The sequence below is a fragment of the Pteronotus mesoamericanus genome, unplaced genomic scaffold (assembly GCF_021234165.1).
Source record: "Pteronotus mesoamericanus isolate MK-2021 breed Mesoamerican mustached bat unplaced genomic scaffold, CSHL_Meso_final contig_94, whole genome shotgun sequence".
Taxonomy (NCBI): Eukaryota; Metazoa; Chordata; class Mammalia; order Chiroptera; family Mormoopidae; genus Pteronotus; species Pteronotus mesoamericanus.
In genome coordinates, this window is record NW_026555285.1 from 48,793,921 (window position 1) to 48,807,312 (window position 13,392).

Below are 13,392 nucleotides of genomic sequence, written 5' to 3' on the forward strand. Positions count from 1 at the left end.
CTGGCGTGCCCACGCGCTGTCCTCAGGCCGGTCGGCCGGCGACCGCGGCTGGCCCTGGCTCCTGCGCCCTGCCGTGAGCTCTGGCCATGCGACCTAACTGGGCCCCCAGAATGGAGCAGCGGTGGACCCGCTATGAGCTCCGGGGCCCCACCCCACACCGCTTACCCCCGGCCCAGCAGCCAGTGACACTGCCGGCCACGGCCGACGCCCGAGGTCAGGTGCGCCCAGGGGCTGGCAACGCGAGCGAGCTGCTGCCCAGCGGTAGGGCCGGGCGGCTGCTCGGGGGACCAGACCTTTCCCGTCAGAGGCCACAGCAAGCTTAGGGTTCGCATTACTGCCTCGTAACTGAGTGTGTCCTGACTGACATAGTCCACATAGTCCACGCGATGACACCACGTACAGCTACTCATGTCTGCAAAGCGTTCTTAGAGTCGGGTTGGTGAAAAACGGATAGACCACTGTAGGCGCTGTGGCGGGGTCTTTAGAAAGCAGACTGAAGAGAACTCTTAACATATTAGCAAATGTTTGTCACAGAGTCCTGGGTCAGGGGTGAGTGTCGCTTCCCTTTTACTATTTTTTGTTATGGTCCAGTTTTCGGCAATAAGCACGCTTCCTTATATAATCAGAGGGTAAGCGTGTGCTCACACACAGGCGGACCCTTCAACTGGCTCCAGTAGTGTGGGCGTTCGGTTCTGTCTGTGCCGTTGAAGAACTGAAGACAATTGAGGTGACAGTTTGTGGATCATGTGGCCCTGGGCAGCCCCACGTGGGCGAGGGGTCAGGACTAAGCCCGAATGAGGTTCAGAGTAGAAATCCTCTCCCCGTGGTGCGAGCTCTAGGGGTGAAATCCACTGCTCTCGAACCTGAGTGCCCCCCTCTCATCGAAGGGATCGGGGAGGCTGAGACTGCAGCCCTCTGGCCGCAGGAAGGGCGCCCCGAGACCCGGCATTGGCAGTGACTCCCAGGCTTTGCACCCCACTGCGCAGTGCTCACCACAGAGCTTGCGCAGCCACGCCACAGTGGGCAACGTGGGAGAAAGGGAACGCGTGTTCTCGGCCCAGACGAAACCCTCATGTGCATGCATAACTGGAAATGAATAAACCTATTCGAAACTGAGGGTGTGAGTCCCTTACTTCCCCCAGTCATGCTGAAGGCTCAAGTGTCTTTTGCTAGGATTCAGTTCAGTCCCCCATGGAGCAGAGTTTAGACTTTGTTCATTTACACCCACGAACAGTTTCCAAGGGCTTTTACTGTGGTGGGCCCGGGGTATCGGCCAGGGGTGTGGCCAGGGGTGTCCCATCGTTGATTCTTTGCGCAGAGTGACACCTACCTGCCTGCCCAGCTCTGGCCTCCGCCAGCCCTGAGAGTGCTGGCCCAGGCCCCGCTTGGTCCGCACGCGCCCTCCTCCCATTCGGAAACCCTGCCCCAGCCCCCCTTCAAGGAACTGACCCCACTCCAGGCTCACAGCAGGGCAGCCGGTCACCCCACGGGTACGGTCGTGCCGTGCGCCGGGCCCCCTCCCGCTCCTGAGAGTGGGCCAGCCCACCCTGAGGCTGCACACCACTCAGTCCAGGACGCGCGGCAGAGTCAGAGCCCAGAGAGCTGCGTCTCAGCCCTGAGCGTTTACTGGGCTTCAGTCGTTGCCAGTCTGATAGACCGCAAATACTGCACCTCGTTTTTGCTTGCAGTTCTTTTATTACTAGTAAAATCAGCATTCTCGCCCCATGATATTTTACAGTCTATGTGGAGGAGAACAGGAGATGAGTTGCCCATTTTTGTCATTTTCCCGTGTTTATGTTACATCATATTCTTATTCTTTTGTTACTGATTTTTATAGGGGTGTTAGCCTTTTATGATTTTTAACATTCAGACAGTTTTATTTTTCTTAGTTTGCTTGATGATTGTAGTGACTGTATTTAGTTAAGTCTGTCAGACTTTTCAGTTTCCTGCCGTGCTGAAAAGGAACGTCCTAGCCTGAGAGTATTTAAGTGCTTGCCTGTGTTTTCTTCTAGTACTCTTATGGTTTTATTTTTAATCTTTCATCTTTGATCATTTAAGTTCACGGTGGTATAAGGTGTGAGATTTAGAACCAGGTGAGTTTTTCTAGTTGGCTCTTGAATAACCCATTTTTCTCCACTAATCCAGAAAGGCTGTTTTTGTGAGTGCGTAAGTTTTCATTTCTGATAAGATTGACCTCTCAGTGTTCCAGGACGGGGGTCCTTGCCCAGCTTGGATCGTCATTTGCTGTTTGTTGGTTGTCTTTTAACACAGGCACAAGCTTTTGCTCCTCTATTTCATTTATCTCCCTGTTCCTATCTCACTCTCTGTGTTTAGAATGCTCTTAGAAGTCTCTCGCACATCTTCCTAAGTGTATTCCTGTTGATGGCGATGATGCTGGTGATGACTGCCGTTGTGAATGAGACGGACACACACACACACACACACACACACACACACACACCCTCCCCCTCTATCTAGCTGGTTGTCATTGGTGCGTAGAAAGTACTTTAGTTTGTTCATTGCATGGCTAGCATTCTAACATACACTCACTGTATTTGATACTTATTCACCAGATTTAAGGGGTTTTCCAGGCATACCTATATGTTTATATGTACACGTATAGTGTACATCACAACTTATACACTTAGCATTTGCCTGCCCCTTTCCAGTATTTGTATGTCTCCACATCTTCAGCTGCTTTGGTGGCTTGAACTTCAAGCATCCTTGTTTTGTCTGTGGCGGTGCTGGAATGTTTCTGGTTTGACCTGTGATTTGCAAGAGGGCTAGTACGCATCTCCGGGAGAAGAGAACATTCCAGAGCTCTGGAATCAGGTGACCGAGATGGCTGCGTCCCGAGCCCCAGATCTTTGTCTAAGGTGGTGCTGCCTCACCGAGGGTTATTGCGAGGATCAAATGCAGCCCACGCCCGCCAGGAGCGCCGGCCTGCAGGAGACTGCAGGCCACTGTAAGCGTTGTTGTTGTGATTGCCAGCCTCGTAAATGGCCATCGGAAGGGGGCAATGAGGTGATAAAAACTGTATGTGGAAACTACAGTTTCATCAGCTGCGTGTAAGATGGGGAAGAGCAGGGAAAGCCAAGGAATTCATTAAAATAGATGGGAACCTCCCTGGGTGTTAAGCATGATTCCGTTACTGGCTTGTGAGGGGCCCCCTGCTCCTGATGGACAGCGATTCCCGGCACCCCCCCCACCCCGCTACCGGGCCCCGTGCTGATGCCCCGGGGGGCCCGTGCCAGCACACAGCTAGCTGCTCAAACCCCGCTGTGGCAGGTTCGTGCCTTCTCCCTGCTCCCCGTGACCATATGTGGTTATTAACGGGGTAAAATAGTTTATCTTGGTGTCTTTTACACATCTTGCTTTGTACTGTGTATTTTTCATCATTGTAAGAGTGAGCACCCTGTTAGTTGCTTCCTTTGATGTCCCTTCTCTTCAGATGCTTAACTTGGTGATGAGGCCATCGCTCTTTCGCGTGTGTATATTTTTCTGTGTCTCAGGGAAGCTTTGAAATACTTGCTGATTTATGGAGAGTAAAAAGTGAACCAAACTTTCTCAGAACATTTAGAAAAACGCGGACACTTAAAAGCTAAAATCAAACAATATTTGAAATGATTTATACAATTTCAGCAATAACTTTTTTCACTTAAGCCAAAGTACAGTCTAAACAGCCTTTCATGGTGCTAAGCCCTTTAAATGAAAGCAAAGGAGATCTATAAATCAAGTGATAGCTTACATTTATTTCATAACCACTTTTTTTTAACTCATTTTCCCTCTTCAAACTCAGTATAGCCTCTAAAAGGTTTAACCAATTCTATATTGACTTGAAAGTGAGTAAAGAAATAGGTAAAGAGATTCTGGAGAATGATAGATAGCCACCACTCAGTTCAGCAAAGCCCAGCGTTGCAACAAAGCAGCATAGCATCGGTGCTGCTAAGCCGGCATGTCTGAAATAAGAGAACTCAGCTGCAAACGCATTCCCTCGGCGGTGACTGAGCACCCAGCACGGCCACCGTGAGTCTCCAATTTGCCTATTGGCACCGATCCTGGGACGCCACAGAACACTTCATTCCTGCTTATTCTTAACAACTTCTTATTTTGAGTCAGTAATAGATGAAAACAAATATAAAACTATAGTGATTTTACCATATAAATAAAAACACCAATTTTCATTTATAAAAATTACCTGCTCAATAATGTTGATTGTATTTTATTCTCTCCCATTTTAGCAATGCATTCACATTTTTTCTTTTTTTTTTTCACAAAAGTGTATTTTGGTACTGGCCGGGTCGCTCAGCTGGTCAGAGCATCATCCGAAATACACCAAAGTTGCAGGTTCAATCCCCGGTCAGGGCACTTAATCAACCAATGAACATGTAAATCAGTGGAACAAGAAATTGATGCTTCTGTCTCTCCCTCCCCCTCCCTTCTTCTTTCTTTCAAAAAACAAAGAAAAAGTGTATCCCGCATTTTAGTTGTTCTGTTCAGGAGGGTTGTGTGCAGGCCGAGCCCACGCTGCTGCGTAGCCACAGCCCCGCCCCGCCCCTCAGGTTCTCCTCCAGTTTCTCCTGTTCCACCTTCACTTCTCTTCTCTTCTGTTCTGGGAAATGGCCTCGGTTTTTTCTTCGTCCTACTCTTCCCACAGTTTTTGGGTTAGTTAGCTTTACTTTTGGCTTTTGCTTTTCAATAAAAATTACCTTTTTTTATTGCCAATAGCTGCGTTTTCTCTTCCAGAGCCTCTTGCTTGTGTTTCATAAAGGCAACATTTCTGCTTACAAAAAATATGTCTGCACATAGGTCCTGCCCTAAAGGTCGTACATCCAGGCAGAAGATGACTGGGGCCTAAAAGGGTCATTGATAGTGGGCGTGGACGCAAGAGGGGAAACGACAAGAAATATACTGAGATAAAATCGTCAGGACTTGAGAACGGACCAAAAGTAACTGGGTACGGAGTCCAGGGCCAGTGCCGATGCCCCGTGACCTGGTAGGAGCCTCGGGGAGAACCTCAGCAAGAACCTCAGCAGCATCGTCCTCAGTGGTGAGCCTGGAAGCTCTCCCCTGAGATGGGAAGAAGACCACATTTTGTGTTAAATACGATACTATAGTTCTTAACCAGAGCCATTTGTCAAGAAAAAGAAATCAAAGGCACTCGGCCTGGGAAGGGGGAAGTAGAACAATCTCTGTCATGGATGACATCATCTTGTATATGGAAAATCCTCAGGAATACACAACAAACTCTTAGGACTAATAAATGGCTCCCGCGAGGTTGCGTGATAGGAGACCAATAACAGAAATCGATTGTATTTTTATATTAGAGCAATAAACAGTCCAAAAACAAAATTTAAAAAACACTCCTATTTATAATAGCATCAAAAAATAAAATACTTAGGAATAAATTTAACAAAAAGCTTAAACACTTGTACACTGTAAACCATAAAATATTACTGAAAGAAACTAAAGAAGACCTACAAAAATGGAAAGCTTTCTCACTTTCATGGACTAGAAGACTGTTAAAGATGATAGGACTCCCCAAATTGACTTACAGACTCAATACAGTCTTTGAAACCTTAGCTGCCGTTTTGTAGAAACTGACAAGTTGTGCTATTCCTATGGAAATTCAGGGGAACCAAAATAACCAAAACCAACTTGAAAAAGAGGGGAAAAGTTAGAGGGATCACACTTCCCAATTTCAAAACTTAGGACAAAGCTCCAGTAATCAAGACCCTGTGGAATTCCAAGAATAACGTCACCAAATTGGCAACATAGGCGACCCCAGTCTCCACCCTCCAACAAAGATCAACAATGAGACAGCGACCCACAAACAAAAACACATCTGGGAGAGCCCTGGAGTTTATTCAAGACACTTCAGCAACGCTGTGGACCAGAACAGAAAACTCGCACAAGACAGGGGACAGCTCCATGTTGCCTTCCTCATGCCCACCCTCGGCCTGGCAGTGCCCAGTGCCGGGGCGAGCTTCCCAGGGGGGCAGAATCCACCGTGCCTGCTGGGACAGGAAGAGCAGCAGAGTGACCGGCTTCCTCAGCTCTCGGTGTGCCCCGCCACCCGCACAGAGTTCCCACATCCTGGCAAGGCTGCGATGTTAGCAACATTAGTCATAATAGCCCCTTAATGAAAACAACCCACATATGCTTCCATCAACATTTAGATGAGTGGATAAAAAAAAAATGTTGTTGATCCACCCAATGGAATATTGTTGAGTCATAAAAAGAAATCCAGCACTGACGTGGGTACAACACAAATGACCCTTACCTAAGGGAAAGAAGCCAGACACAAAAGGTCACCCCTTGTATGATTCCATGTACATGAAATGTCCAGAACAGGGAAATCGGCGGACCCAGGAAGTAGATCGGTAGTCGCCAGGGCCGGGGAAGAGGCTGGCGTGCGGACCAAATGCGAACGGGTGAGAGAGTTCTCTCGGGGCGATGGAAGGGTTATGGGGTTATAGGTAGCAGTGATGGTCGCACGGTTTGTAAATCCTCTAGGACTGACTGGATTGTACACGTTCAAAGGGTGAGTTTTGTGGTGCGTGAATTTTATCTGATTTTTTTAAAAGAGGGAACGAGGACCCAGTGTCTTGGAGCAAGCAGGGCACGCGGGGCGCCGCGTGGGCTCTGTATCCGTGAAGGAAGAGACAGAGCTGCTGACCGAGTCAGATGCCAGCTCCCCTCCAAAGAGCGTTCGGGCTGTTGTCAGGTGACATAAGATTTAACTCAGCCACCTGTAGATTTAGAAGGAAGCACAAGCCCATCTGCTCACTTCCGCCCTACCCAGCCACCCCTCACGGCCGACCCTCTGGAACGTTACCCCTTCAACTTCCACATGTAGGAGGTGTGGGAATAAGACAGCCAACGCATAGCTCCTATTATTATTACATTGCAAAATAATGCAAGTTGATACTCCCTTCATGTAAAGAGTAATACTTAGGCCCTGCATTTTTTTAGTGACTGCACATTCTAACTAATGCTGTTATGTTTGTCTAACACTTTCTTTGAATTGCGAGAATATGTCCTATTTGTCATTACCCGGGTTTTCTGTATGTTTCAATCATAACTATATTAGTTTCTCTCTCTCCCTTTTTTTTTTTGTTGTTGTTGTAAGAAATTGCTAAAAGCTGTTGCATCAGGAATTTTGGACCTTGTTCAGACGAGATAATCAGGGAGGATTGAAGACTCGTTGACAGAAAGCAGGCAACCCTAGTAATTTCAGCGGATCAGTCACGTATTTTATTTCTGTCAGTTACCCCATACAAGATACAGGTAGTAACATGCCCGGCCAGTGACATCCTATCCCAGGCCCTGGGCTGCACTTCAGAAGAGGCCATTCCTCTGTGAAGGGCTGGGACGCCTCCACAGTGCTCTGCAGAGGGCGGGGGGCGGCGGGGGCTGAGCCCTTCCTGGAGGAGAGGTGTTTTGTACCATCTTCCCTCACTCAGTTTTATCTTACCAGGAGCGCAGCCCTCGATAAGACAAATTTCCCAATGGCATGTGTATAACTTTTCTACGTCTCAGGCAACCTAAATGAGAGCTAATAGAGTGTACTTTTTAATGATCTGGAGGGATCTTGTGCTGTACAAATTAGAAAATAAGTTTGGAAGTAACACTTACTCAAACCAGCGAAGTTGTGTGAATATTTGAAGTTACTCAGTAAGGGTCAAGAGGTAAAACCAGTGAAATCAAGATGTTATTGTGCAGACACGAGATTTCACAAAGAATATGACTACTAGAGTCATGCATTCTTCAGTATTACCAATGTACCTTGGCCTAATTCAATGAGAAGTTAATAAAAGTAATAATTTTATCTTAATTTTGTTGTGTCACTTCAGAAATTCAGGTGTACGTGTATAGTCAGTAAGTTAATCAGTTATTTTTTTAACCTGCATGTTGACATCTACAATTTTAGTGGTTATTGAGACTAGTTGAGTATAGGAAGAAAATTTGATGTCAATGCGTCTAAATTATAGTAACTAAATTATAGTATAGATTCCAGTTTTTCTATCCTTTTTGTCATCTTTCTATGACTATTTATTGAGCACACTATTTCAGGCACAAGGTATAAAGAGCTGTGTGCTCTGTCCCCTGCTTTGGTGAGGCGGGGGTCCGCCCTCCCTCCTGTGCGTGGGGGCTGGCCGGGCTTCCTAGCATGCTTCGCTTCAGGACCACTCTTTCCCCACTGAGTGTTCTCGGCTACTCTCTCATGAATTCTTTGACCTTGTAAATGTGGGTTTATTTCTGGGCCCTCTGTCCTGTTCCCGACATCTCTGGTCAGCATAGAAGGGAAGCTGCCAAGGTGCCTGTATCCCTTATTTTTGGGAAATCACATCTGCACGTCACACTGAAGGGGGAGCGAGACCTTCCGTCCGCCTGGCCAGTGCTACTTGGGGAGAAGAGCTTCACTTTCAAAGAGGGGATCCTAATTCCAGGGCTTAATGTGAAACTTGGTCTAATTTTTTTCTTGATGAACGAGAGAAATGGCAACAAGCACTTAATATTTAGGTTGCATTAGCAGGAATTTAGCCATTTGTGATCAAACAGCAGTGAAATGGCAGGTCGTAGCCTGTCGTAAACTTAAAAGCCGCTGAGGAAAGGTGTCAGGTAGGTACGATTTATTTAGCATGTCTTGAGGTATGGAAAGGGTGTAGTACAGAACCCAAACCTGTAATTAAAGAACAAGACAGCACGGCGGGCGTGCGGCCGGAGTCCCCGCGTCCAGGCCTGGGTGCTGGTGCAGGGCGGACGCTGTGGCCGTTCGGGAAATTGCGCGTGTCACAAATTCTGCCGTCTCTTTCTCCGCTTCCGCAAGGTCTGACTCTCATCACTCTGTTTATGTGGGAGCTCAGTTACGAGTTGGTGAAACTGAGGGACTTAGAAATTTCTTAGCTCAAATCAAATGCCTGCTTTCAAGACAAAACAAAACGGTATTCAGCTCGAATCTAAACAAAATTAAACTCCGCTCACGACAGCCAAGGCCGCCAGACTTGTTCTGGCAGATGGCCAAGAAGGAAAAGTTCCAAAGGCAGAACCCCTCCACTGTGGCTCCAGCCCTGGGACTTTCACCCCGAGAGACTGACGTCATCGACAGCAGGAGACGCAGCGTCGGCCTGTGTCCCGTGCACGCAGCCACCCGTGCCGCATTGCGCGGAGGATGCGGCTGCTCCCCGGTGGCAAATCACCAGCGGCCCACTAAGATCCCAGCGTCACACAAAAGCTGGCACAGGCCCCTTTTTATAATAAGACAGAGTATCCAGAACTGGGTGTAGGTTGTAAGCGAAGAACCTGCGCTACAAGCAGGGTGTAGAACCTGCACCTACCTCCCCATGCCTCCACAGCCCCCTTGAGGGCACCTGCTGGCAGGAGAGTGGGGCCACTGCTGAGCCTGAAGGGCTTCAGTGCAAGAGGCTGAGGAGGAGGGGTCCTGCCAAGTGAGCGCACTCCACCCCCACACCCCTACCCACTGCGCCACCTCGGCTGCAGGGAGTCAGCGAGCACAGTCCTGCCTGCAGCTCCCCTCTCCCTGGGCCGTGACCTGCACAGGTGCGGGATGGGGAGGAAGGGGCGCATCTCTTCCCTTCAAGGACACAGCTTACAAGGTGCCCGCCTCACTTCCAGTCACATCCTAGTTGGGAAGGGGCGGAGGGAATGGGGATCGTTTTCACCCTGCCCCGATACCCGCCCCGTGCACGCCCTGGGTCTGCACACCCCAGCGCGGCTCCCTGGAGAGCAGCCCCTGCCCCAGCAGCATGGGGCCCCTTGCAGAAGGGCCAGCGCTGCGCCTCCTCGTCAGCCTCCTTGCAGGCCGGGGGAAGAACTCCAAGCGTGCCCTAAAGTCAGCCGCAACCTCAAAAGCATCTCTGTTTTGTTAATATTTATTCCTTAATATGTTAGGTACTGTTTGCTTGTCCAGTTTATAGATTGGTGGTGAGCATCATACTTCATACTGTGTTTTCTAGAGAGTTAAAAGATCGACGAAGTAATGATTATCTTAGTTGAAAACTTGGCTTCAATTTATTTTTCACAAAGTTTGCGTGTCAGATAAAGCATACATTGGAAAACAGTAGGTTATTGCATATCAGGTGTTTTGCTTCTGAAAAGTAAAAATTTTAAAGCCAGAAATGTCATCTAAGAGTCGTTTTCGGATCCCTAGCTCTTGCTGTAGCAACTGTCACCACGAACACGCATGCTCTGATAAGCTGATGCATTTGCCCTTGCATAGCCCTCCTCCTGCTCACCAGTCAGAATGTAGAGTAGATATTTTCAGCTTTCAGGAACAAGAGAGAAGAGTATCCATAGGAAAGAATTTTCCAGCAAAGAGTATTCCCGCCTGAACTCTCGGGCGGCCTTCCTAACTGCCTCCTTGTCCCCGGGGAGAGTGCATGGACTCGGTGCCAGCCCCGCGGTGCCCCCTGCTGCCGAGGGCCCAGCGTCCCCAGCAGCCCGCGCCAGGTGAGGGCGCAGCCCTGCTCTGCGGCCACCCTGCTGCCTTGTGGCTGGGCCGTGCTCTCTGCACTTGTGCCGCAGAGATGAACCCCAGCAGTGACAAACATGGCAGCGCCACTCGGTTTCGGGTTTCGTTCCCAGAGGCCTCCACCCTCCGCCCTGCTGTGTCCTCCTTTGGCCTTTGCTCTGGTGCCCTCTCCTGATTTCTCGCCCTCCGACCCCAGCCCTGTGTCCACCCTAAGTTCCATTTTCACGGAGTCACCGTTCTAAAGGCCCTTCTCCAAGCACACTTGCATCATGAGGTGCCTGGGTTAGGGCTTCTGCATGAGAATGTGGAGGGGACCCAGTGCAGCCCCCAACAGTGTATAAAACATGGGGGAAATATTAATATCACGAGTGATGTGGACCCCCAGGGTGAGAAGTAAATGAAAACATTCGCAGATTGCAGATTCCTGGTGTGCTTTCTTGGCGTTCTCATCCACAACATCTGAAACACAGAGACTGACTTGTTTCCCGTGCTGTGTTGCTGTTTGCTCAGGCCTGGCAGCTGCGGTTCAGCCACCTCGTGGGCTACGGTGCCAAGTACTACTCTTACCTGATGTCCAGGGCTGTGGCTTCCATGGTGTGGAAGGAGTGTTTCCTCCAGGATCCTTTCGACAGGTACTAAAGGGGGCAGGGCAGGAGACGTTCCCCTCAGCCCTGTCACCCCCTCCGCTAATGTCAGGCTCTGGGAGCTCCGCGGGCCTCCCCGGCCCAGGGCCCAGACTGCCCATCCCTTCCCTCCAGCCCAAGCCCCTCCTGCTTCCAGAGCCTTCTGCCCTACTGCGCAGCCCTGAGCGGCGGCCACCGGCGGGGGGGGTGGGGGGGGGGGGCCTGGCACTCTGTCCCCGCACACACAGGGACCCACTGTGTGAGCGCTGGGAGCTCCTGCCCCAGGGGCCTGCCTTCCTGCGGGTTTGCTCGGTTCTCCAGACGGTCCTGCTCTCCGTGTCTGTTGCCGTAGCCAGGCCTGTCATTGGGACAGGGAGCCTCGTCTCCACACAAGCATCCACAGTGTCCCATCTTCTTTGCTGCCTGATGGAGGACGTAGCATTTTCTCCAGCTGGGAGCAGCAGTGCTGGAACCTGGGACAATGGACCTTAGGGTCCAGTTTGTTCCAGAAAGCTCGCCGGCTACCCGGCTCTGGAGCACTTTTCCGTACCCTTGAAAGACAGCGGCATCCAAAAACGAGACTGCTTCACCTGCCACCACTCACGAGGGCCTCTGCCCAGCATGGCTTCCCGCCGCCCTGTCTCATAGGCACCCTCACAGGACAGTCAGTGGTCCCAGGGACACAGCCCCCAGCTCTGGGTCTGGCAGACCCCGGGGACATTGTGTGCGCAAACCCCAGGCTCGCGCAGAGCACCGTCCTGAGTTTAGCCAGTGCATGTGGCAAGCTTCCATGAGCCCCGAGGAGATTTCAGCTAGGGACGAGGGTGCCCATCCCTTCCCCTACGGCAGAGGCAGGCCGGGGGGCCTGAGAGGGCGTCCTGGGCCCCCGTCAGGCGGGAAGCATGGGAGAGTGCCCGCTGTTCCTTGGTCAGGCCTCCTCCTGCCTCTGATGGCCTTAGGGTACTTGGAAGGAGCCTCTTTTGAAAGCAAACCACTAATTGTGATCTGGTCTGATGGGCATCGAAAGCATTTTATCTCCTCACCACACAAGCAAATACATCTCCAACGATTCCGCAACCACCATGGGGCGCTGTTATGTGACAGCCTTCACATGGTTTAAGGCGGGAGTCACCTTAAAAGTCTGGAGGGCCCTCACGTCTTCCTGTGGCGTGCCGTCTTAACTCACAGCAGCTGTGGCCGAGCCAGTGCATTCTTTAAGAGGAAACGGAGGTCCGGGGAGGATCAGTCACTTGTTCAGGGCTCCATGGTTTTCAGGGGGAGTGAGCTAATAATCCAGGCCTGCGAAGGCCTAGTCCCTCCTCTCTCCCCATTTCCTGCACATCCCCTTGGCTTTTCATGCAATCCGACGCAGGTTCGGATTTCCTCAGCAGTTAATAATAATCACATTCAGTCCCAAATCTTCTGAACTTGGATCTGATGTAATAAAATTTTTAAATGTTTTATAGCTTGGTACCCACATGTTATTTTGTCTTCAGCCCTTTGCACTAGCAGACATTTGGTCTGCTTTTCAGATTTTATTATTTTCAGAGGATCTAAAGCCAAAATTGACTACAATTTGAGGGATTACATTTCTTTACTGGAGATTTCTATAAAATGGACAAAATATTATCTTGTTTAAAGGAACTACACTTTTACTAGAAAACCACATACTATTAAATACATGTATTTCCAAGTATTTATATCTTGTTTATAGACGCATTCTTGCCTAGACATGCACTAGTCATAGTTTTATAGATGTGTTAAAAAGTAAGGTAGTAAAAATACTCATTGGAATAGAACATTTCTAACCCCTGTCAATAGGTCTTTTTGGACCCCACTTTTGAAAAAAATGACCAGGCTGGAAGCTGACATCAGGGGGCAGAGCACCGAGGGCCACGGCCACAGTGTGACTCAGGCCAGGGGCACCGCGCACGGTGGCTGCGAGGGATACACACACCCTGGCTAGAGTCAGGCAGGGCCTACCCACTGCCCGTCCCCTGAGAAGGCCCAGCCTTCTGTCCACGTGGCCTGTTTCAGGGTGCCCTTTGCCTGAGTCCTCACTGCCAGATGAGACCGAATTAGGGTTTGATGTGAGCCTGTTGCAGACAGGGTAAGGCTGCCAAAAATTCTAATTAGAGTTCACGTTCACAAAGTCGCCCATATGTAAAGTTGCTACAGAAATGGTGGAATGAAAACATCAAAATTTATTGATGTTGTCAAGTGTATGGTCATTTGCATTTAAAAAATTGCATTTTTTCATAAAGGACCAGAGTA

The 13,392-nt window shown here is 49.7% G+C and overlaps 1 protein-coding gene across 2 annotated transcripts in view; it reads left to right on the forward strand.

The window, feature by feature from the left end:
- MIPEP (mitochondrial intermediate peptidase) overlaps positions 1 to 13,392 on the forward strand; it is a 101,527-nt gene that overhangs the window by 69,560 nt on the left and 18,575 nt on the right. For both annotated transcript variants that reach the window (XM_054586529.1, XM_054586530.1), the window contains exon 17: positions 11,006 to 11,127. In XM_054586529.1, the coding sequence (XP_054442504.1) occupies positions 11,006 to 11,127 (122 nt within the window). The remainder of the gene's footprint in view (positions 1 to 11,005; positions 11,128 to 13,392) is intronic.